Source organism: Strongylocentrotus purpuratus, unplaced genomic scaffold (assembly GCF_000002235.5).
Source record: "Strongylocentrotus purpuratus isolate Spur 01 unplaced genomic scaffold, Spur_5.0 spur5_scaffold_2, whole genome shotgun sequence".
NCBI classification, from domain to species: Eukaryota; Metazoa; Echinodermata; class Echinoidea; order Camarodonta; family Strongylocentrotidae; genus Strongylocentrotus; species Strongylocentrotus purpuratus.
Genome location: NW_022145605.1, coordinates 37797773 through 37823167, shown reverse-complemented (window position 1 = coordinate 37823167; position 25395 = coordinate 37797773). Strand labels below are relative to the sequence as shown.

At 37.0% G+C, this 25395-nt stretch overlaps 1 protein-coding gene across 5 annotated transcripts in view; it reads right to left on the bottom strand.

Moving 5' to 3' along the window:
- LOC588253 (unconventional myosin-XVIIIa) overlaps positions 1-25070 on the bottom strand; it is a 76798-nt gene extending 51728 nt beyond the window's left edge. For 2 of the 5 annotated variants that reach the window (XM_030992356.1, XM_030992357.1), the window contains exons 1-10: positions 19599-23778; positions 11708-11836; positions 9175-9318; positions 8500-8589; positions 7585-7704; positions 5999-6113; positions 3104-3231; positions 2532-2686; positions 1868-1991; positions 303-503 (exon numbers count right to left, since the gene is read on the bottom strand). In XM_030992356.1, coding sequence (XP_030848216.1) covers positions 303-503; positions 1868-1991; positions 2532-2686; positions 3104-3231; positions 5999-6113; positions 7585-7704; positions 8500-8589; positions 9175-9318; positions 11708-11836; positions 19599-21119 — 2727 coding nt within the window. In that variant the 5' untranslated portion in view covers positions 21120-23778. Of the gene's footprint in view, positions 1-302; positions 504-1867; positions 1992-2531; positions 2687-3103; positions 3232-5998; positions 6114-7584; positions 7705-8499; positions 8590-9174; positions 9319-11707; positions 11837-16584; positions 17166-19598; positions 23779-24771 lie in introns of those variants that run through there. The other 3 variants (XM_030992354.1, XM_030992355.1, XM_030992358.1) reach the window with 3 other exon arrangements.
- Between the last annotated feature and the right edge of the window lie 325 nt (positions 25071-25395).

Below are 25395 nucleotides of genomic sequence, written 5' to 3'. Positions count from 1 at the left end.
GTCTGAGCTTTGTCTCAAGGTTTCTCTTGGCTCTCTTTAAACCAGCAACCTCCTTGAGTGATCTTTCATTACACTAACAAACTCCCAAACATGAAAATAGCATTACAAGTAAAGGTTCCCCACCTGTTCTAGTTGTTGGATCTGTCCTACCTTATAATCCAGCTCCTCATCTTAGTCCTGGAGCTTTGTCTCCAGGTCTCTCTTGGCTCTCTTTAAACCAGCCACCTCCTTGAGTGATTTTTCATTTGTTACTAACACAACCCCGAACATGACAATAGCATTACAAGTACAAGGTTCCTCACCTGTTCTAGTTGTTGGATCTGTCCCGCTTGATCATCTAGCTCCTCCTCCTGGTCCTGGAGCTTAGTCTCTAGATCTCTCTTGGCTCTCTTGAGGCCAGCCACCTCCTTCACCTCTGTGCTACCGTGGGAGGAGAGATCTTCCATTTCACTCTTCAGCGTGTCTATCTTGACCTCCGTCACTTTCACCTCCGACTTCATATCCTGCAATAAAGAATGCAATTGAAATTGTATAACCTCTAAAACTAAGCTAACAACTACCCCTTTTTAAGTTTACAGTCTTTTTATATTATTACCATTTCTGTTAAGTCACATGGATTGGAAAAGAAGACCTTCGGGTTACAGTTGTTTAGTTAATCTTTTTCTTTTCCCAGCATCCATGTGACTCTTTTCCAAATGTACTCTTGTTATGGATTCAATGATTTTCTTTGTTTTTGCACAAAAAAAAAATAATAATAATAATATAAATTCTTTCATTTTGGATGGAAACAACAGGTGTTCTTACTATCTCTCATATATAAACAAACAGTCTGAACTTATTCCCTTTGTTGCCTCATGGGATATTAATAGGATGTACAGTGATGAAAACAAATAAGCTGTCCTTCTTGCCCCATGTGGGCTATTCATAGGATTTATGGCTTCTTAATCTAGCACAATTGTGAGTGACAGCAAGAGTAATTTGGTTTGATACTAGGTCATTGCTTGCTATGGGCTACTGCACACGACAGGTATCATGCCTGACTGGGCTTAGGGCAAGGTCTTTCATACAGTATGTCTAACGATGGTCTGAGACCATAATATGAAATAATTTGCCAGAAACAAGGTGATTGTCAATCTTCCATTCCTCGTCATTACAGAGGTTTCTTATATGATGATAGTATTGAACCTTTTGGCATATAAAAAAAACAAAAAAACATACAAACTGAATTATTCTTTTGAAAGAAAAAGTCTAATATTGTTAGTAATTAATAGAATAAGGGAATAATTCTTGAAAATGTATCAAGAAAATCAACAATGGAATATTACATGACTATATTTCCTATGTTAAATTAGGATTTAGGTTGATGAAAATTAAATATTATTCACATTACTTGCAAATTTATGCACAAATGGAATGAAATGTACAATACACTTAGAGTAATTTTTGACCACTTAAATACAAAGCTTTAGATAACTTGGGCTAGTGTCGGAGGAAAACATTAAATGCACCAAAATAAAAAAAAAGTTTCCAACTAAATAAGGGGTGAGATATAAATATTGTCATCCCCAAACAACCCATCGACTACTTAAAAACCTATAATATTCTGAATTTCTCTGTTTCTTTTAAAAAGCAATTCATTTTTTTGTGTAAATTTTCAGGATCATCTACCTATATTTTTCTGTAACTTTTTTGATGATCCAACCACTTCGTAATTTCCTTTAGTGTATTTTCCATTTTATTGGCTTATCTATGTTCGCAAGAAATATTTTATTGTATTTTTATCCTTTGTATGTTTTTATAAAAGTGGTGTATAAATTCAATCCAATTCAATTTCGGAGAAATGCAGATGACTTTTAGCTTGACTGACCTCGAGCTGTTGTGAAATGATGAAATTCTCTCCTTCTAGCTTGCCCTTCTCCCTTTGGAGCCGATCCTTGGTCGTCTTCTCCTGCTGGAGATCTTGATGGACCTTTGCTAGTTCGGCATCAAACCTATAAGGAGAAGATTGAAATGAAAACATTGAAGAAAAGGATAAAAATGAATAAAGTGAATACAAATGAATAAAAAGGATACTAAAAGGTTTAAGGTGGCAGATTCCACTTCCAATCAAATGCTCAAGGCCCCCCCCCCCATACAAAAAACAAAAAAAATGTTAATGCTTCAAAGCTAGAGATATTTAAAGAAAGGATATTATTTATATGTGAATTTTTCTGTTTCTTTTTTTAGATCTGGATTTTTCATGAAAACATAAACTCGAGATTATTCAGCACAATATGAAAATCTGTATCTGTATACCGGTAGGAGAATGTATCCATTAAGAGTAGTCATGCTATCAAGCTTTGCTTACTTTTTCAACCCTCCTGTTTGATGTTTTCGATTAGTTACAGCCAGCCTTACTTTATTCTACATACCCGGTATACTCTTTTGTGATGTGTAAATTTGCAATTATTTGTTTGTTGTATATTTGTAAAACTGCAAAAGAAAAAGAAAATCAAACAGAAATAAATAAATCAAATCAAATCAATGCTTACTTTCTCTGCTTCTTCTCCAGGTCTGAGTTCCTGGTCTGTTGTGATTCAAGGTGTAGTTTCATGTCCTGAGATTCTTCGGCCATCTTCTGAGATCGTCTCTTGAAGTTATTCAGCTGGCGCTTGAACTCCTCAGCCTCCTCCGATGCCTCTACGAACTAAAGAGATAAAGGAAGATATAGAGACGAAAGAGGAAAGAAGACAGGGGGAGGGAGAGGGAGAGAGAGAGAGAGAGAGAGAGAGAGAGAGAGGGATAGGGAGAGGATGGGAAGGGGATAATAAAACAATATGAAATGTTAATTTTTACTTTCAATAGGATGAAAAATGAACTAAAATACAAGCAAGACAAACTATATTTGATATAAATTCTGTTCACAAACTCATGAACTTTCCATGCAATCTAGTTATATGGTTGGATACTGAAATGATAAATCTGCAGCTTGGTATGCCGCACTGGCATGTCATCTACACATCCATCTATATTACTTCATAGATAGCATTCTGCATTTTAAAAGTGGTTATACTAGGACTTAATTTAAGCATTCTCAGGCTCAGTACTTGATGGGTGTATTTACCTTCTTTTCGACTGATTTTCTGTTGGAGAGGAGTTTCTCCTTCTCTTCTTCGTGTTCCTGCTGAAGCCGTTTCTTGCCCAGCTCCATCTCTTTCCTCAGCTGCATGTATTTCAGTCTAAACATTGAGTCTACAACAAGAGAAAATAAATAAACAGTAATCATGAATAAAACATTGATAATGAGCAAGTAGCTAAGTCATTTGAGTCACAACAAAGTTGATTGAGTGCTTAACAGACCTCCACAACAGGCCTGTTTTCATCAGCTCGAGTTTGCCAAATAACCCGCTATTTCAACAATCCTGATTGCAAATTAACCAGTTAATTTGTGTTTTCATCAGCTCGCAGTTGCAATTAGGGAGATTTTTGGTCGAGAAAATATCCTGAGAAATTTTTGTCCTGTTTCCAAAATATTCTGCTAGTCCGAGCTAGTTTGTGATGAGCGTATCGGTCTGGTGAAGGCACAATTTCGAGCTTCGGGATAATATCCTGAGTCTGAAAATAACAGGTTACCGGTATCTGGCAAACTCGAGCATATGAAGACAGGGCTGATTTGTCTTGAGAACCCTTCACAAGCGGTCATAGTCGTGTGGTTTGATCACTTGGCTGGAGGTGCAGAGGACAAGGGTTCAAGTCACTACAAAGGTAACAAGAAATGTTATCAACTTTGCTCCTCTCCGCGCAGGTGCTAAATGGGAATCTGATAAAACAGTTCTTTGTTCAGCGTTTTGTTTTTAGAAAAGAAGGATACAAGATGTTGATTTTTGTTGAGAGTTCCTTTCAGGAGGAATTAGTTCCTCAAATACCATGCATTTTTAAGTAACTACCTGACAAAGATACATGTGAATTTAGACAATCACCCAAATTGAAAATTAGAAAATGGCTGACTTATAGGTCTACACATACATGTACAATGTACATACGCTATCATATTTATCTATTTATAAACATATCCACACAAAATTATTCAGACACTGTTATTCTCTTGTATTTAAAAGATGAAACATTACAGCGATATCCTTCACTGTGAAAATATCACTTTTGGATGAAAATAAACACTGTGTGCTTACAGTTTGCTCGATACCGACAGTACGTCTGACCTCCGTAGTGTTCCATTCTTCATCAATTTTCCACCAAAAATTGTAAATTAAAGCAATCACCCAACTTCACCAACAAATGATGAGGCATTACATGAAGAAACTCAACATTTACACGCAGATCATTTCCATAATCCAACATGACATTTGATGCTTCATGAAGTATGAGCTGCAATGTTTCGCACCCTAGCTCTCCTACAATAGACATCAGATCATGACTCTAATCTTTACTGCAGGACGCAAACACCTGTAACACCCATCTCCACCAACCCGCATAATGAATTTTGCATCTTATTTTGCATCATTATTTTTCCAAGGAAAGTCTGCCGGGGTAATCTTGCATCTTTCCTCCGCTGGCCCAAGATGAAAAATCCATTACTATCACCCAAAGATGATGGATAAGACATGTTTCTTCTCCAACCCATGTATACTTCTTTATCATGCTGCATGTGCTCCTTCATTGCTTCTAATTAAACTTGATTCCAAAATCATTCCTTTACCTTTATGTACACCGTGCATCTTCACTTGCTTATACATGTACAGTATATTCTATAACACGATACAGTGTATATACATCAATAATAATATTCTGCTTTAATATAGCGCTCGATACAATGTCTCTAAACGCTTTACAGATATAATATTACATCAGTGCTTGACCGTACACACTGTGTGAACAATCTCCACTCCCTGGGGAGCATTCCAGCCAGGCGTTACTGCACATTTCCTGTACATAATCATATTATCATCCCTACTCTTATCATATACATGTATATTTTCCCCTCCACTACTCATATCATCATGCTATAATTTCCTTCCTCATGAACATAATACTTCTGGTTTGTATTGGCAGATAATTATGAAATTAAAATAAAACTGTTACTTAGAGCATCATATCAGCTACCATATTGAAATACACAAGATTTGTGTATTGAATGGAACATACATGTATAACAAAATAAAAAATTTAAAGAAGAAGAAGAAGAAAAAGAAAAGAAGAAGAAGAAGAAGAAGAAAAGAAAAGAAGAAGAAGAAGAAGAAGAAGAAGAAGAAGAAGAAGAAGAAGAAGAAGAAGAAGAAGAAGAAGGAGGAGGAGGAGGAAAAGAAGGAGAAAGAGAAGAAGGAGAAAGAGAAGAAGGAGAAGAAGAAGGAGGAAGGAGGAGAAGAAGGAGGAGAAGAAGAAGGAGGAGGAGGAGGAGAAGGAGGAGGAGGAAGAGGAGGAGGAGGAAGAGGAGGAGAAGAAGAAGAAGAAGAAGAAGGAGAAGGAGAAGAAGAAGAAGAAGAAGAAGAAGAAGAAGAAGAAGGAGGAGGAGGAAAAGAAGGAGAAAGAGAAGAAGGAGAAAGAGAAGAAGGAGAAGAAGAAGAAGGAGGAAGGAGAAGAAGGAGGAGAAGAAGAAGGAGAAGGAGAAGAAGAAGAAGGAGGAAGGAGAAGAAGGAGGAGAAGAAGAAGGAGAAGAAGAAGAAGAAGAAGAAGAAGAAGAAGAAGAAGAAGAAGAAGAAGAAGAAGAAGAAGAAGAAGAAGAAGAAGAAGAAGAAGAAGAAGGAGACGACAAACAAGAAAAAGAATATGTAGAGACATAAAGATAATGCAAATAGACAGATGGTGGAGATAAACAGAGAGAAAGGAAGAGAGAGTGAGAGGGTAACAAAAGAGAGAGAGAGAGAGAGAGAGAGAGAGAGAGAGAGAGAGAGAGAGAGAGAGAGAGAGAGGAGGGAGAGAACAAATGGTGAGAGAGAGAGAGACAGATGGAGAGAGAGAGAAGGGGGAGGGACGAGACAAGGAAAGATACTAAGATACATACCAGCTTCATCATCACTGCTCATGTCTGCTTCAATGATAGATGATCTGACCATACGATGTTCCATTAGTTCCATCTCCATCTTCTCTGACTTCCTCTGAAGAGTATTGTAGTTAGACTACAGCAAAAGAAAAGAAACAAAATGATCAAATATCTCACGCTACATTATATCGGATAATCATGTATTCAAGTTCAAGGATTATATCTAGCAGGTTGCTTAAAGCTTATCTTGAGCTCTAGTATGGGCATCGTACGTCGAGTGAACTATCCTGCAGTAGATTGGGTGTTGGAACCAGTAAAATAAAAACAACCTCACAAAAACTTGCTGGAAATCATCTTTAAAGCTGAAGACCAGTTATGGTCATGTGATTGCATTGTGAAAGACACGTTGTGAAATCGATCAGAAAAGGTTGATCATCTAGCATAGATGTACTGCAAGGTTCTGGAATCATCAAAATGATAAGAAATTTGGCCAAGTCTTCATAAAGTTAGAAGCACTGTACACAGAAATATGTATATGGGACTACACACACATGCACGACACGTGCATTTCATATCTCTCAACAGGCGAGAGATACACTAATTTACCAAATATATCAATTAGTAGGCGGTTTCCCGTCAAGATTTTTATCATCATGTAATATTAAAAACATATTCTTTCACATGATTGGTAATAAGAGCTTCCATTTCATTTTTTGAAATTGGGGCGTTTCCAATACTGGTCTTTACCTTTAATAAAAACCACAACTCTCATTTGCACACAGTGACCTGTGTTAAGCACATGGTGTCAGACCTACCTTGATTTCCTTATTTTTCTATGCTTATTACTCAGCCCCTATACATTTACTACCAAAATCGTTTGGCGCATGTCATTTATTTGTAATCTTGAACATTCTGTGTAAGTTCTGTTGGATTCTGTGAGAACTCGTTTCCTATCATTACCAGAACTCAAGTATATCTTCAAAGATTTCTATTACAAAGAAAATGTGACGATAAATAGTCATCCCTTTCTGTTACTTCAGCTCTCATCCCACTCCTCCTCCTCCTCCATCTTAATATCCATTGACAAAAAAGCGCTACTTACATATCTGTCTATTCCTCTCAAATATATGCTTTTTCCCCCCTCCCCCCCCCCCCCCCTCCCTCTCCCCTTCCCTCTCCCCTTCCCTCTCCCCTTCCCTCTCCCCTTCTCTCTGTCCCTTGTCCATAGTTCACAATTTTTCTTTATAAAAATAGCTGGTACTTATAGATATTTAATGCATATACATGTATCTCTTTCATATCTCTGCCCGCCCTCATTCGCTTTATCTCCATAATCCTTCTCCCTCCTTCTCTTTCTCTCTCTTTCTCTCTCAGTCACAGTAAAATTGTTCACTTCACTTCGGTTGCATCCTCAGTTCTTTTTCTTAAACAAATTGCACACTTCAATCATGTTTACATCATTCTCTTCATTGGTTGTGAAAGCATAAAATAGATCACACCCACACCCACACCCACACCCACAAATGCATAACAGAATAGATAAATCCGCCTCCCCCCCCCCCCCCCCCCCTAGTAGACTGCATCACATAAATCAGTTTACATCTTACTCGGATTTCTTTAAGTTCCTTTTCTAATCTCAACCTCTCCGCTGTCTCGCCCTCCAGCAGCTCAGAGGCGTGGGTAGCTGCTGTATGCTCCTCAGATAAGTCAGCTGACATCTCTGTTACCTGATTTACATATAGAACACATAATGCTGTATAAGCAGATATTTCAGGGGACAAATATTGTTGCGTTATTGCATGTTCAAGAGTTGTTGTTTTCGCATAACACAGGATATTATCAGTATGTTTGCAAATGCAGATTCATTTTAACAATGACGTGACCTTCTTGCAAATTAAACCTTTGTATATATCACATAATGGCACAAACACATTGATGGCTATGTTTTCCTTTATCAAGTGCATGGTTATAACATTCCAATACAATGAGTTGTTGATAATGGAAAGGTACTTCAAGTTATGAAAACCTAATCATCTATTCAGCATCAGACCAGAAAGGAATTTGCTCTGTTTAAAGTATTGAAGTTTAGTGCCTGCCTGGCTCTCTACAAATGAAATCAGCCAATTTAGAAGCATTGTTTGGAATTCTTTATCTTTCTCGTGTTAAAAAAAAGCTTTTTATGAAAGAAATCTATATTTGTTAACCATGATGTTGGTCTGGTGTCGGTCTTGCTCGTGTGACTTGGGGTATTATTGCAGAGCTGCCGAACTTGTGCAACCAAACAAAATATTTTATGAAAAAAAAACGTACTACCGTAATTTTGAGGAAAAAACAGAATAATTCCTGGAAAAACGTAATGGTAGGCAGCTACATTGTGATGTCAAGCCTTGGAATAGTGGGATTACATATTGTCTGCTGAGAGGGCAAAAAGGGCATTACTCACAGAGCTAATTTATGTCTGGCCCTTAACATAGATTCAAAGACAGCAAAGTAAATCTTTCATTGCGATTTTGCGAACTTACCCTTGAATCTAGTTTGTCCACATTCTGTTTGAGTGTATTCCTTTCGGTTTCCATCTTGGCCACTTTGGATCTCAGCTGCTCTAACTCCAACTGATAAAAGAAGAGAGAGAGCAAGAAAGAAATAGATATAAGGGAGTGAGAAAGATAGATAGAAATGGGGGGGGGGTGGGGGAGAAGAAAAAAATCATAATAGAATAAACAATCAAATGAGGGAGGGGGGTAGCAAAAGGAGTGAATGATTTACATAGATTTACTGCAAGTCCAAGGCATCCAGTTTCACTTCCAAACAATAAAACATGAGAACGTTCATGGTAATCGAAATCACCAATATGGGGAATAAATATTCAATCTCCCAGCAATTGCAAATCTCCTGCCAACTGCCATCAACAGCCTGTAGTTCATACAGTGTATAAACCAAACTAGGTTAAAACTTCTCTTTTCATATTTCAATGAAAAATGAATATTTCTTAAAACTTTCCTTTCTCCTTTTCTTCCCTCTCCTCCTGCCCCCTCCTTCCTTCCTCCCACCCACCCACCCTTCTCCATCCTTTCCTCCCTCCTCCATCCCTTCCTCCCTCCAAACCTCCTCCCGTCCCTTATTCTCTCCTTCCCTTCTTCCTTCCTTCCTTCTCATGCCTATCAATTTCTTGCTATGCCACTCGTTTAATATCTTACATCTTTCATCTTGAGTTCTTCTTCTGTTCGGTGGACATCTAGTAGGGGTAGTACTTTTGTCACCAGACGCCACCACGGCCAATTCTTCACGGCTAGGAACTTGCGTATATTCCGCTGGATGCAAGTTATTGCCAGCTTCTGGATCTGGTGGGAGAAAAATGTATTTATTAAGATTGTAAACTTATTATTAATTCTTTATTGCCTTTCTTTGTCTTTTTTGTTCTCTTTAATTTTCTTCTTTCATGGAGTAGAAGTAGTTGATTTTATAATTATTTGTTTGGTTACATGAAATTTGAAGTTTTTCTATGTCTCAATGTTTCTTTTTATTGCTTCTTCACAAAAAATAAAATATTTCTAGTTTGTCTTTAAAGGCTTCTCTAAATGTATGTTTGTGAATTTTATTCATGTTGTGGAACTAAATTGATATTGAACTTGAAATCTTTTAGAAAATAAAACAAAAAGTAAGAAGAAAAGGTATGCCCCACTGATTACAGAGTGTGGGTAAAATATTTTCCTAACCATACCTACCTACATAGTTCTTAAGACAATTTCTAATTTTCATTATTTTAAATTTAAATATCATTTTTCAACTGATGGTAAGACTTGACCCTGTATTACAAATTCCTACAAAACTAAAATCTCATTGTGCAATTTAGTTTTGATTAAGATCCATCTCGAAAAGTCTAAATCATTCCGCTTACAAATAGGAGTTGCATCTATACACAATATACACAAATAACAGACTTCCTTGTGATATGCACTAGCTGGCTTGCTGCCAAATACTTAACTTGTAGGCACTTCAAAATGGTGATAAAATCCCTGGTTATCTGGTGAATTACTACACATCATATTTACATGTGAGCTTCATGACAACAGGTTCTAGTACAGCACGGTTTGTGCAGTCTGATAAAGCTCTGCTATCACTTGCAATGCAAATGTAATTCCTTGCAAAGCAGGAATGGAAAACACACCTCATCTCTGATATTCTCTTATGATTATGGCAACTCTGCAACTCTAGTGGCTTGTAGTACACGTACAGTACTAAATACATGTACAGTGTTACAGTATGACAATATTTTTCCAGTGGGAAAACAAAGCAGTTAGATGCTGATAATTTGTGTAAATTGATTATCCTGTTAAAAAATACGGATTAAATTAGCGCTACTAAACTATTGCTTTTCATTTAAATTGATTTTGCATTTCAAGGATAACATAATATGCCCATAATACAATGTGATCATTATGTTCCAAACAAATCAATCTACTAGTAAGTCTTTTGCAAAGATTAAAGATTAGTTTAAATCCCTGTCTTTTAAAATTGCATTATCTATTTAATTTGATTCTGTTATGGACAGTTTCCGGTAAATACATGACATTTTCAGTTGAAAGACATTTGAGCATTGTTAGCGTTGTCTATAATCACACAAAGGTGTAATAATATGTGTCTAGCACCACACTGTAGCTAAAATTAGATGGACCGCTGTTATGATTCATCAGAATTATATAATCCCAGACATTACAGATTTTTATCTAGGGATACCTGTGACCTCCCTAATTATAGTGGCCAGTGAAACAATTTTTTTTTGAGGGGGGGGGGGGGGGGGTGGTTGGCCTTGTTATAGAGGAACATCTATCCAGGTTAATATATATGACAAAGGAAATGTGACACTGTCCTTTTTCAGTATTCCCTTGTAGACTGAGATGGCCATGAGTGCATCTAGCATTACAAATATTTGGCACCGTATAGACTAAGAGCTAAGAAAATAAACAAAGACATCTTGCCTTGTAAACTGGCTATTATTTCAGATTACCTGTGAAATATTAACCACAGAATTTCAAACCTAACTTTGTTACCATCATACAGATACACATCACAATTCATTTATCAATATCAAGAAAAAGAGCACATGTACATTCCTTTATTTGTAAGAATATATAAATCAATAAATAAATCTAACAGTATAATATTTAAACAAATCAATCAATTTATCAATCAATTAATCTTACAAGCAAGCAAGCAAAACAAATACCAATCAACCAATCAATCAATTAATTAACCATTCAATCAATCAATCAATCATTCAATCAATCAATCAATCAATCAATCATTCAATCGATCAATCATTCAATCGATCAATCAATCATTCAATCAATCGATCAATCAATCAATCAATCAAACATTCATTCAATCAATCAATCATTCAATCAATCAATCAATCAATCATTCAATCGATCAATTATTCAATCGATCAATCAATCAACCATTCAATCAATCATTCAATCGATCATTTAGTCAACCAATCAATCAATCAATCAATCAATCATTCAATTGATCAATCAATCATTCAATCAATCAATCAAACATTCAATCAATCAATAATTCAATCGATCATTTAATCAACCAATCAATCAATCATTCCATCAATCAATCACTCAATCAATTGATCAATCCATCAATCATTCAATCAATAAATCAATCAACCAATCAACCTATCAATCAATCTATCGATTATCAATGTCATCATGCACTCACCTTGAGCTGTTTGAGATTCTCTCTAGCTAGGTAACCGCGACAATGGGCTTGGAATCTTGTGATCGTATCTGACAGCTGTCTGTCTCTCTTGTCTTCTATCTGCACGAGGGCTCCAGGACGGAAGAAGATCTGCAGGAGAACATAAAGCAAGAAGATGATAATTAGAGGAGTTGGTGGAAGACTTGCAATAAAGCCTGTCTGCACTACTTGTAGATACTTGCGTCCTCTATAGCCAACAATGCCTAAGTGGTGACCGTTGATCCCCAATTGTCTCCTTTTTCTTATGTTAATTGAGAGCTGATTTGATGAGGCCAGTGACCAGCAGGGAGGTCTAATCCCTCCTGGCCAAACTAGTCCAGACAGGCTTTAAGCACTGATTGAATAATTGTACAAAACATCCAGTCAGAAACAACCAAACACAAGCAAACAAAAACAACAAACAGATCAAAGGTCTGCTGACCTCCGCTGACATGTACCTGCAACAGATCCTCTGTATAAGAAAGTGGACGATGGAAACTGGATAATTTTAATTTTAATATGAGATAATGACCTGTTAGAGAATATTTTGTGAAAGTGAAAAGACTTTTTCTCCTCAATTATTGAATAAAATCTAGAAGAGAATCTGGAAAAACATTTCAAAGAAAGAAATGTTAGCTTCAGGTATCCTTCAGGTATGCATTGGCTCCTGGCGAGGAGGGCTGGAATCAACAAAATTTGGTAAAGCATATAAGGAAGATCATCAAATATGAAATATAGGGAGAACAAAACAGTGAAAATGGCATTATAGTTTATAGTAAAGATAAAGAGATCATAAGAAAGTATGAAATAAATTACTGCAGATTTTTAAAGGGTAAAAGTAAATGAATAAGAAGTAATGCTGTCCTTTTTAAAATCAACAGCTTAAAGGGATCCGGTAACTTTGTCTCAGATTCTGAAATAAAATTCTGGATTTAGCTCATGATGCAATGATAATTATAAACCTTTAGGTCAGTCAGGAACCCCATGACTTTTACAAGCTGATCGCCTGTCTGATTATCAAGATATTTATGATTGGAATTACGAATTTTGAAAAACGTTCGCCTGACGGTTTTCATAACACTACAGTCTATTGGGGAAAACGAGTACGGTAAAACCGGTCACTCCAAGATTTTTACTTTTTTGAGGCACTTCTTGATATTTTGAAGCGCAATTTTTTTAGGGCTTCAATATTACACCATATCACAGACACTGATAACACATAGGGCTGTGTATCTCAGATTTAACATTGTTAAACGATCCCTTTAAACATATATCATTATAAATTCTTATATTACATGTACCATAATTATGTGCATATGCTGACCTAGTAGGGGGTTAGTGGCCTGAGGTAGAGACCATCCCCTCAGAAACCCTAAATTTCAAGCAAAGAAATGGGCTCACAATTCAGTTAAAATAGAAACACATGTTTGATGTCATTTATCATGTCCCCAAATTGCTAAGTAAATCCATATTTTCCTTCCGACAACTTTCTTTGTAAACTGGCATGCTGGTTAGCTGCTAGGATAGTGTGGTGCTATGGAGTAGTTAATAAGCCTAGCTGCGGGAGTTTTTTATGAGGGGGTGGGGGGTGGGGGGTGGGAGGGGGGTTGGGAGAGGGGGGGGGGGGGTGGCCAGCTTCTACATCAATTACCATTTCCTTGCAGGTTCACAGGTACATCCCTTCAGAATCAACCTCAAAATATTCATTTAGAACATTTTGTCTAGTCAGCTTGCATTTATATTTTTGTAGGCGTTACAGTTTGAGACAATAAATATATATACATGTATGAAATTACAATAACAATTATATGAATTAAATAAATACAATTATTTTGAAAACTGATCATATTTTCATTTCCTGTTGTTTTGGCCTAGAAGGACAGTTACTGTACAATCACTATTATACATGTATGAAATATTCTTTACAGAAGTCCAACTATTTTCTATGAATAAAAGATAATTAGAAGTAGGCCACTATACCGAGGAGTTCTACATTTATAACTCCTTGACTATACATATTACACAATATTCCTGGTAATAATACAAATTTATTTGTTATTGGTTGTGGCTGGAGCTGCAACCACATGTATATCTGAAGAAGATAATCACTCAGAGACCCATGCATGACCTAATGGGGTTTTATCAGCATGTATCTGTTGATTCTATTCATGTATATGAGCTGATTAAAAGATATACCCGGTAGGTAGTATGTTTAAAATACGGAGGGCAATCAAAGATGCATATTCAATTAAAGTAGTTTACGATGAACTACATTACATTATATTATTATTCAGACTCATGGTTGGTTCTGATATTTAGCATACAACTTTCACCCTCAAATTCCAGAATTTCTATAATCTACTTTGAAAGTAGTGATATCTTTTTTCTCTGCTGCCATGAAATCATAGGAATATTTGAATAACCGTTTTGTCTCGCTTTTTCTGAAAATTCTCGTTTTTTAGAAACAAAATGAGTAAAATACATAGAAAGATCTGTTTCTTTTGTGCCTAACACAAAAATGCAATCTTCATGGTAAAGTCCATTTCCATTTATTTTTATTGTTCCTTTTAAATTAGAAGGACTCATGACTACTCAGTTTTTGTTTATACAAGTACAACTCATAAAAATTTTCACTGGGCTCTGATGTTTTTCAAGATAACACATTCCTCCGGTATGATGTAGTTATATCTTCTGTAATCTACCATGATCTCCATTTTCTCTTAGGAATTCTGGAATTGAGCATCATATGACAAGCTGTATATCAAGCATTCTAATCAGCTGAGCTCACATAAATATATAGGCCTAAAAACTAGTCCCACTCGACAATTTTGGGGTGGTTTCACCAAATCCCCATGAGTACAAGCTCATGGACATCCCATTGAAACACGAGTACTAACATTAGCAAACGTTTCAATGGGATGTTGCTGAACTTGTGCTTACGAGGGTCCCGTGAAAACGCCCCCACTATATCCAGGGCAGAAAATGATCATTGAGTAGTCCATTCAAACTTGATCAACTCCAAATTCCATTCTAAATTTTGGTAATGGATTCATTCTGATTGCGTGTTCAATCTCAGAGTCCCATCTGTACTTTCTACAAAATAAAATGCCCACACTGCGGAAAGACACTCAAGTACATGTACATCCAGTGATTCAACTATCATTATGAACATAATGGAAGGAAATGAAAGATATTTTTCAAGAAATGAGTGAAGAATATTGTCCCTTGGCTATCATGTAATGCAGTAACTCAGAAGATACTGGTATTTTCTATGAGTAATCTCTACTAAATTAGGAGAAATAAAAATGTGGAGATAGACGACCGACCCAATTTCATCAATACATATCTTTTTTCAAGATTGACTATCAAATAGAGATGGCTTTCTTTAAAACTTGTTTAACTTTTCAACAACATTCCCGTCCATGTACATTGTTTTTAGAAACATTACATTTTATTCTAACAATGTAGCAAGAACAGAAAAATATAATTGTTGCAAATTTGAAGAACAACATGTGGCCAATTTAACGCTAAAACAAATCCTGTCCTGAAAGGGTTAACCTATACATCACTCTACAAATGACAATTGTAATCTTTGCATGGTTCATCTGAAAGGATCCAGAAAATCTTCCAATTATATGTAATCAAGGACCATGAAGAAAAGCCAAACAAAAAAATGACCTAGAAATCAGAGAGGGAAATGCTTTCATCTTACAAACTATATTGATACAAGTAGCAACAAGCATCATTACATCAAGGATTTGGACCTTGTTGTCACTTGTTAACTTTTCAACCCTAATTGAGAGGTTTCAGCATGAAATAAATAGCAATAGGTTCACGGAGAGGGCATTATTGTGACAAACTGTCATTCTTAATAATAACAACATTGCCTTGCTGCTCCACTGATCTAGGCAAATGAAAACATGTTGTATTTAATATTTTTAGTATAGTTTACTTTGTACTTCCATCTTGCTTTTGTTTACAAGCTATATTCTATACTCTTTATCTTGTCAACAGTAATCATAGTTGTTTGAATGAACACATGCAGAGTACCATCCTAAGGTTCATGTTGAGGTCAGGCATCAATGCGTATTTCACATCAGTTTCAGAATTCTGACATTCCTGAAGATTTGTTGGTTATGAACCTTTCAACTCTCAAACTTGTCAGATCAAAATTTAAATTGTAAGATATATTCTGAAGGAAATGATACATTGTCAATCAGTTGCATGTAGCCAGGATTACTTTAACTTTGAGTACAGGTTATTCACGGTAGGGTAGGCCTTTTTACTTTTGAATCTTTGTGTGAAGGCACTGAAAATTTTATAAGAATTATGTAAGAATTAAGAATAGAAATTAGAAGTACTTTTGATTTTATGATCCACTTTTATTTTGATAACCAGCTAGAAAATTGATCAAATAGGCCTATATATAGAATATGGAACTGGAAGCTACAGCACACACCTATTATAAAATGACTTTGACTGGTATTGTTTTTTTGCATTCCAAATATAGTTCTGTTCTTTAAATGAATTCTTTCAAAAAAGATATTTGGGAAGCTATCATTTTTCAAAGTTAGTTGCACAACTAACAATGCAAGGCAAAGCATATACGGTAATATATGTCCAAGGATGTTTAGTGTAGCAGTAGTCTATTTACGCATCTTCTTTACAAGCATACAAAACTCATTGAGACATAAGCTACCCATATTTAGACAAAGAACCAACATCTCAAGAAGAAGACATCCTAAGCCAAAATCAATAAAGAACCGGTCATAAATTGTGCTAATAGTATGGTGCCAGACAATACTTGGTATTGTTCCATCTGCCCATCAGATTCTATGCAGCATTTCCGACTTACTCACCTAGTGGCTGCTTTGACAATATCATCCAGTCAGTGACAACAAAGGAAGGCACCAGACACTCTAGTCTTATACCGGCACTTCAACAAATGTGATTAAAATTAGATGAGATGCTAGCTTTCCTCCATGCTCCCATGTAAATACAAGCTAGTGTCAAATATTCCAGTGTATTCCAAAGTTAGTCCTAAACTTGATTAGGTCAAGTCAATGACAACAAAAGAAGGTACCAGACACTGTAGTCTTCTAAGCACATTTCAACAAACACAATTAAAATTGGTGAAGATGCTAGCTTTCCTCCATGCTGCCATGCAAATACAAGCTAATGTCAAATATTCCAGTGTATTCCAATATTAGTCCTAGACTTGATTAGGTCCTATATTCCTCCAGAGTATCATCTATAGATCTCTAACATAAACCTAGGTGGCAATGTTGCTGGTGTGGACTAAAGGGACTCATATGAATGAGAACAAGGCTCAGTCAACGAGTCATACATGCTCACATCCCTCAGCAGCCGCCTGAGTCGCCTGAGCTGGCATGAATTAATGATAAACCAAGTCTGTGTTTTATAGGCATCCGACTTACCCCTCCCCCTCCTCACTCACTCCAGCACAGTTTGCAATAAGCTTCCTCCCCTATTATAAACAACATGTGTGCTCTTTTCATGAGACCGTGTCATGGATAAGCCTGGTATATGGATAAGCGTGGACGTTTCTTTTCAAAGGGAAATCATTTGCTATCATTTGTTCTCATGCAAATGGGCCAGTCTCAAGCCCTCTCGATCATTGATGTAAGTGGTTGGGTTGATTTTACCCGATGTGAATAAAGGTACTTGAGTGGAGAGAATCAGAAAAAGGGGGATTTACATTTGGGGTTTGTATAATGTTTACGTTGATGCTAATTCCCACAGACATGGAGAGGGGGAGAGGGAGGGGGAGGGGGAGGGGGAGGGGGAGGGAGAGGGAAAGAGAGAGAGAGAGAGAGAGAGAGAGAGAGAGAGAGGGGGGGGGCAAACAGAGAGACAGCAAAAGAGGTAGAGGTATGGACTAGAGAGACAGAAAAGGAGATATAGGGGCAAGAATGAAAGATGGCATTTATATTGCAAGAGTACTCAGATACCAAGACAAAAAAAAAGAAGAAGATGAAAGATAGAAAAAAGGAGAGAGAGAGAGAGAGAGAGAGAGAGAGAGAGAGAGAGAGAGAGAGAGAGGAGGGAATTTGAAAAATGAGGAGACAGACCTGGGAAAGACAAGGGGAAGGGAAGAACAGAATAATACAGTCTTACAGAGAGGAAAAACAAGAGATAGGTATGGAAGGTCAGACCTAACATAGATGGTTTCCACCTACTCCGGATAATAAATCAATGAAAAGGAATAAAATGAATAAACTGAAAGTGTTTGTTTTCTTTGATATATAGGACTACAATGTGCAAAATAGGAACATACAAACAAAATATTTAACAATTTAACAATTCAAAAGGAAAGATTCTATTTAAATAAACTGGCAAGCAAAAGAATATTAAACTACTTTTAAAAGGCTTGTAAGTGTTTTTTTTTTCAACCTTTAAAATATCACTGTGTACCCTTCTGCATGTATTGTGGCTATATATGATGTATTTAACTATCTATGTTCTCCTGAAGTTTATCTTTCGAACTTAAAGATCAAAGCTCTCAAATAACTAAATTTAAAGAAATAATTTTGATAACCTTTAGATTTATTGCAATACCTTCACATGCCACAAAGGAAGTTCACTTTCTCAAACAATTCCAGCCTCTAGGGGTAACTTGTCTCCCAACATTTGGTTCTACATTTTTCAAACTTAGATCTTCAATAACCCATTGTAACACAAACACAGACATGTAGACAAAATGGCGGACTGCATATGTCAGTAAATGAAAGCATGAAAGAATACAAATTGAAAGCTATCTATAGGCTTGTCCTCACCAGCTCAAGATTGCCAAATAATCCGCGTGTTTAACTATCCCGTTCGCAAATTATCCAGCTAATTTGCATCTTCATCAGCCCGCAGTTGTAATTAGCGGGATATTTGGTTGAGATAATCATCCCAAGATATCTTGGGCTAGTTTGCTAAATATCCCGCTATTTGTCCAGTGCGTGTTCACCAGCCCAAAGAATCACACTATGCGCGAACGCTGAGCAAAATATCTGAAGCTAATTTCTTGAGCTAGGGTTTCGAGTTTCGAGGTCTAGTCTCAAGCTGATGAAGACGCGATTTGTAACTTCGGGCTTATTTCCCAAATCAGAAATAGCGGGCTATTTGGCAATCTTGAGCTGATGAAGACATGATACCTAATGAAAGCATGAAAAAATCCAAATTGAAAGCTATCTGTCTGAATTTGATGACTTAGAATGTGGAATCCATCCTGGATGCTCCGAGGAGCTTTGGAGCCGGTGAAATCGAAACAGATGGCGAGGATTAAAACATACCAAGACAACCTGAAAGGGGAACTCTGAGAGACAATTAGATGACAATCATCAATATCAATTCCCGTTGTGATTTAGCACTGAAATTTGAAAGGAGAGAATAATGAGGAAATGCATGCTGGTCGGACTCTCGCTGTGGCAGCTCCCAAATTGAAATGAAGAGGCCTGTTTACCTTGGCTTGTGGCTGAGAAGAAAAATAGGGAAGCAAAGAGAGATTACTAACTCGAAATTGGAGCATGAAAGCTTGAGTACCCTAAGAAATAATAGAATAGAATATATGCAAAATAAAATGGTTTTCTGAGAGACCAAAGGACATTAATTGTGCCTAAATTCAAGTGAATAATCAGGTAATGCCCTTTTGGTTCTCAGTCATATGACAACATATTTCATTTTAAAAATTTAATCTGTGATAATATACAGACATCATACCTGAAATGTACTCATAGCAAAAGGAAAAGTTAGCCAACACAATACAAAGAAAAATGATATTCAATAATGAAAACAATTGAATGAATGAATTTAAAGAGAATTGATAATATTATATGAGCACCTAAAATAAAAGATTAATACTTGCCTCTGTCTTTCCTGTTGCTTTCAAGTTTAATGTTTCACATTCATTAGAATTCTGATCCTTTCCTTTGTCATTTTCCCCATGCAAGTTATTCCCATTTTTCAAAGGGATTCCTCCAAATGGTTGTACTCCTTTTTCAAGATTAGCAAATTCTTCAGAGGAGACATTTTCCTCAATGATCTGCTCTGGGTGGAAATGTTTATGACTTGAGATAAATCCCTTGGAATAATTTTCATTAAGAACTTCGTCAGGCTGAAAATGGTCTTCTCCCGGCCTCGGCTTATTCTGTACTACGTCGAACCCGGGTTTCAATATAGAATGTGACGTTTCCGCATCAAAGAAGGCAACTTGTGTTTCTGGTCTGGGCAAGGCATCTTGTGTTGTTGACTTTACATCGGAGAGCTGGTCGGATTTCTTGGAGGCATAATTGAATCTCCGATCACTGGCATTGGGCGGTAGGTTGTAGGAGTGATTATGGAGAGGGTAATTCTCAAGGCTGATGGTGCTGCATGCACTGCTGAGTCCAGAATCTTCTCTCTTTGTGTAAAGAGTGTGCAGGTTCATCTGATGCGCTGACCGGTTCACCTCCATCTTCTGCTGTACAGGGGCAGCAGAAGACACGCCAGCATCTTGCTCATCTTGAGATGAAGGAGGTTCAATGCACTCAATAAATGCCTCTGAACGCTCCCTCACATCCTTCTTAGGTTTAGGCTTTGTTTTAGGTGGTAGAGGAGGTCTTTCATGTTTCTGTTCATCACTTGTCAACCTTCGCCTAGGCCTAGGGACCTCTCCATTGCCTCGACCACTTGGTGTTGCTGAATTGACTTGCTGCTTTGGCTGGGGATCATTAGTGGCAAGTACCTCCCAGCGATGTCTAAGCTGCCCCACTTTGTTTGTGACTGGGCTCTTCTCTATCCTATCCCCTTTCATCATGTTTCTGTTACTTCTTGCTGCTTGGCGCAACAGAGGTGGTTTTCCCTCTCGCAAGGTCTGACCCGTTGCATCAATTTTTTGCTCCAATTTCCTTGGGTCACTAAATGGAAATACCTTTGCTCCATGCAGCACACCCACAGCAGGGTTACCCGTCACTGATTGCGAAAACTTGTCATGCACTGCTTTAGATTGGCTGAATTCCTTCCTTCTCAGATCACCATCTGACTTTGCAGTGAGCTCCTTCAGAGTCTTCCTCAGGTTAGCACTGTCTGATGGATTGTAATCATTGTTCCAGTGCATACTATTTGACTGCTGCTCTTGCTGCGTTGGCCCTGTACTAAGTCTTATCTCTGATCTATATCTCTCCTCTGGTCCCTTTATGACCGCTGAGGAATGATCGTCTCTCTGTATCCCACCGCTGCCACCAGTAACAGGTGTGTCTCTGTTTGAAGGTGACCCACCATCACCCCAGGAACATCTCCCATGTGCATCCTCCACGGAGGGAGAGTCCTGTCCACTGCTTTCCTCCATCACTTGCCTCACATGAACCTGCTTCTCCTCCCCTGAACTCACCACGCAAAAGAAAGACATATTGGGTCTCACCTTCACCCCCTTTTATCGTTCCCCTGGGGTCCTCCAACTTCTCAATGAACTCTGCCGTCTTACATTAACCCTTCTCACACCACATACAATTTTTCCAAAGGGAATGATGGGTTTTCTAATGCTTGAGATCGATTGAATTGAATATTCTCATTCTCTGTAGAGATCCAATGGAATGTTGGTGTCAAGATAAGCTAGTAAATATTTGTGTTTTGAGTTTACGATTGCCTCATTAGACACTTAATGATGTCTGTTTTGCAAACTCTTGGTATACTGGTCTTCTTTAGCATCATGCCAGGCTCTTCTGTATCACAAGTTTTTTCTCCAACCTGTATAACATTGATGAAACAATCAGTACGAATATACTCATGATTTGCCAGCAACGTACTTCAGCTACTCAAGAGTATACAATTTGCTTCTCTTTCTTCTGTTGACTCTGCCTCCTTCACCCATAAAGTCAACAAGTCCAGAAATCTTCAAATCAAGAAGGCAAATCTCAAGCGATTTGACTTGTCTATGGCATCACTGCAAACAATGTCTCCTAATAACAATATTAATATTTCTGAATCAAACTCAAATTGCAAATAGCGATTTCCATCAGTCACAATATAAAGATGAATGAATATCAAAGATAAAGCTAATTTTTCAGCATCACAAGCAAGTTGCCACTGCAGCCAACCATTATATGAAGAAGAAAAAAATATTGAACTGGTAGTCCTCAGCTCATCATAGCATTCATCATCAAATATAAGACCCTAAATATAAAATATGGCTTCTAAGTTCTTTTTGTGTATTGTTCCTTCTCCAACAGAAAGCAATGAATGAAGCACAAGTGAAATGCACTGTCCAGAAAGCTCGACTAATTGAACAAATATTCTAAGCAGGAGCGGCAATCGACAAAGCTCTAGATCAGCATGACGTTTGAAAAACTGATTACATCTCTCGTGGTGACCAAAAAAAATGCTGACACAAACTCAAATATGAATCTTCAAACGACTGGAAATAATCATATGATAATCCATCCACACATCTCCGGAATAGAAAACAATTTTCCACAGCCTGGAATAGAAATTTCACTTTTCCCCAACTTGAAATTCATTCACTGTTGAAGTAACCTCATTCAAACCAGAGGGCTCTCCGAAGAGACTTGGCCAGTAATCTAGACCCCTTAATCTGCCTTCCAGAAGAGATGCAAAGTAAAAGAGAAATTGACTAAAGTTCAAGAAAATTGAAGATGAAATTTCCCATCCACGCCTCAATTGAATATTCATATGTTGTATTAATAGAAATGACTGTGATAGTGAGAAGCCTAGCTTTTAAACAGATATTCTAATAATTTCTCGCTTTATCTCTTCTCTGAAAATTTGCTTCCTCTCTCTAAGCAGACTGGAAAGTATATATTATCTCATGCATTCTCAGCCAATCTTTTTATGACAAGAATATCTGGCAGCTCCAGGAAATTCAGCAAGGTTGTACTAGTATCATTTGCGCTTTGCTTGAGATGGTTCAAATGAAAACAAGGAAGTATTATTATTTTGGTTTCAGAAGTGATAAAATAAGATCTAAGCTGTCATGATCACATGAACATATTATGTATTTCCTTGATCAAAAGATAAACTACACCACTTCAGAATGAAAAGTGAAAGCTGTCATTGAACATTTGATTTAAGACAAATATAATTCAAGCCTACACTGATTGTAATTTCAAGCCCACTCATATATTTGTCTACAGGTTACTAATGACAAAAAAATTTCTGTACAATCTCTTTCACCTAGAGTGAAATAAATTATATTCTGCTATCAAGGGTTTTGACTGGGATTGAATATTCTATTGTTGATTATTTGCTTGTAGCGGGTTTTGTCATTCTGTCTTCATCTTGGCTTTCTTCTTTAAATTTATTTCTTGGGGTACATTTTCCTCACTTTCTACACAGAAAAATATTATGCTATGCTACAGGCCAGAAACTTTTGAAATATTTCTGTCTTTCTGGAATGATGTCAAAATGTCATCAAATATGATAAACATGTAGGAATACATTTTATTTACTGCAGTAAAATATGGACTTCAAAAGAAGAACGATGGAATTCTCAAAACCAGAGAGAGGTGTTGTTTTCTTTTCAGCTATTCACCCTGAAGACAGGTATTTATCACATCTCAGACCTGGTCACATGCTGTGCTGCTAGTGGTCATTGACATAATTAACCTGAAATATGAAACCAATCTGCAGTTTGTCTTCGCACTGAAATTTTATGACAGAAAAGGATAATTCTGGATTATTTCAAAGTTGGCCGTTCTTGAGGTAAACACGATCTAATCTACAGGATCAGGAAGTTCCATAACAAGACTTCTGTTTTGTAGATGCTAGTTTATACCACAGAGTGGACAAAAGTGGTTTAATATCACCTTCCTGCAAATGAGGATGTCAATTGTCAAAGATTTTAACCACTTCCATTACCAAAAAATAAGGAAATATCCACCATTTGAGAAACAAGAGGCAATAACATAGGATGTCAAGCTGAAGGAAATACATCTCATTCACTAAAAAACATGGCTCCTATTTCTGTGTTCTTCCTGGACACTGAGATACCCTAAAACAATAAAATACAGCAATATCCTGCATGGAAGTTTAAAGAACAGGGGGACATTTCATCAACATTTGTCCACCGCCACTGACTAAATTTGACCAATCATAGGCCTGGAAAATAGTCGGTGACAATAAATGTTGTAAATGTTTATAATTAATGTGTAATGTTTTGTTGTAAATTGAAAACTGTTGGTGAAAATTATATTAGTCAGTAAAAACTACCGACTGATTGTTTCATAAAACGCTCCCCTTTGCCGTTATTTGTCAGGTCTCAAGAATGGTTTGGACGGCAAAGCGTGGGGTTGTACAATGTACTTTCTGCTTTCTCCCCATATGCACTGCACTGAAACTTCAAAGCACTGTTAGAGGAAAATAACTTCAATTTTGTGACACATTCAAGTATTCGCTTTAATACAATCACTGCAGTAACTGTACAACAATGAAATTCAATGTAAAATCCTGAAGAATCGAAAGATGAAGTTGGATGAGATCAAGTGCAAATTATGCATCATCGCATTCCTTGCTCATCGATCTTGGTCAATATAATGTGAAGACCTTCAACATTATCCTCATAAAATGAAAAGATTGCATAATCAGGTTGCTTATATTTCTCATCTGCAAGCACTCACAATCACAACGTCAACTGTTGTACACGAGAAAAATCAAATACACTTCAAATTTTGAAGAATCAGGTGCTGGATCATTGAAGTAGCCTCCAACTGTGGAATTATATATCATGACATATATTCCTTGGTTGGTCATCTTCACACAAGTCCAAATGAGAAAACATTCAACAATCAATATCATCTTCAAACATGATAACATCACAAACTACCATAACCAGTACCAGGAAACTCTCACTCTGATGCTAATACTTGCAGTTGAAGCATCAATCGGTGGATGAAAGAAAAATCAAATACATTGAAAACATTCAAGAATCAGATGAGTGACCGTTGAACATGTTGAAGTAGCTACATGGAAGATTGTGAAAATGACAGTCTCTGGTCATCTCCGTCCAAATATGAAGACAATCAAAACCATCTCGAGAATAACTATACCTGATCCTAATTCTGATTCCACATGTGTTCACTGTATCCTGCCCATCTACAAATGATGTCCATCTATGTATTTTGTGTAATGACACAAATGATAATCATCTAGTTGCAGAACACTCCTAAACACTGCCGGTTCCACATACAGTGCCAACAACTCGATTCTCTACCAAGGGCTTGGCTAAGAATTTGACAAACTTCATTCACATCCTTCGAGATAAATCAATTTGGGAAACAATGGTCCAGTCAGTTCTGTCCTTTCATCTTCCAGCGATTGATTTCTGGTTGTATGGATTTCTCTACAGGCTTTATACACACACGTGTTGCATCCCTGATCTGAGCCGACTCCACAGTATATGATGCTGGAAACACAATACACTGCTCCAAGGGTTGTTTCCCTTTGGATGAAAACATCACTTTCATATCTAGGCTAGTCTTGTAAATAAGACCCTATGTACCATAAATGCAACTGGCAATGCAATGACACTAGTTATGCAATCCCTCACTACAAGCAACAGATGATGTAATAAGTAATTGCTCAATTACTTTCTTTTTTCTTTAGATTTCACGTTGTTGGCTGTAAAGAATTAAAGTGAAATTCAACTTTAATAATCAAACAATTCTAGTTGT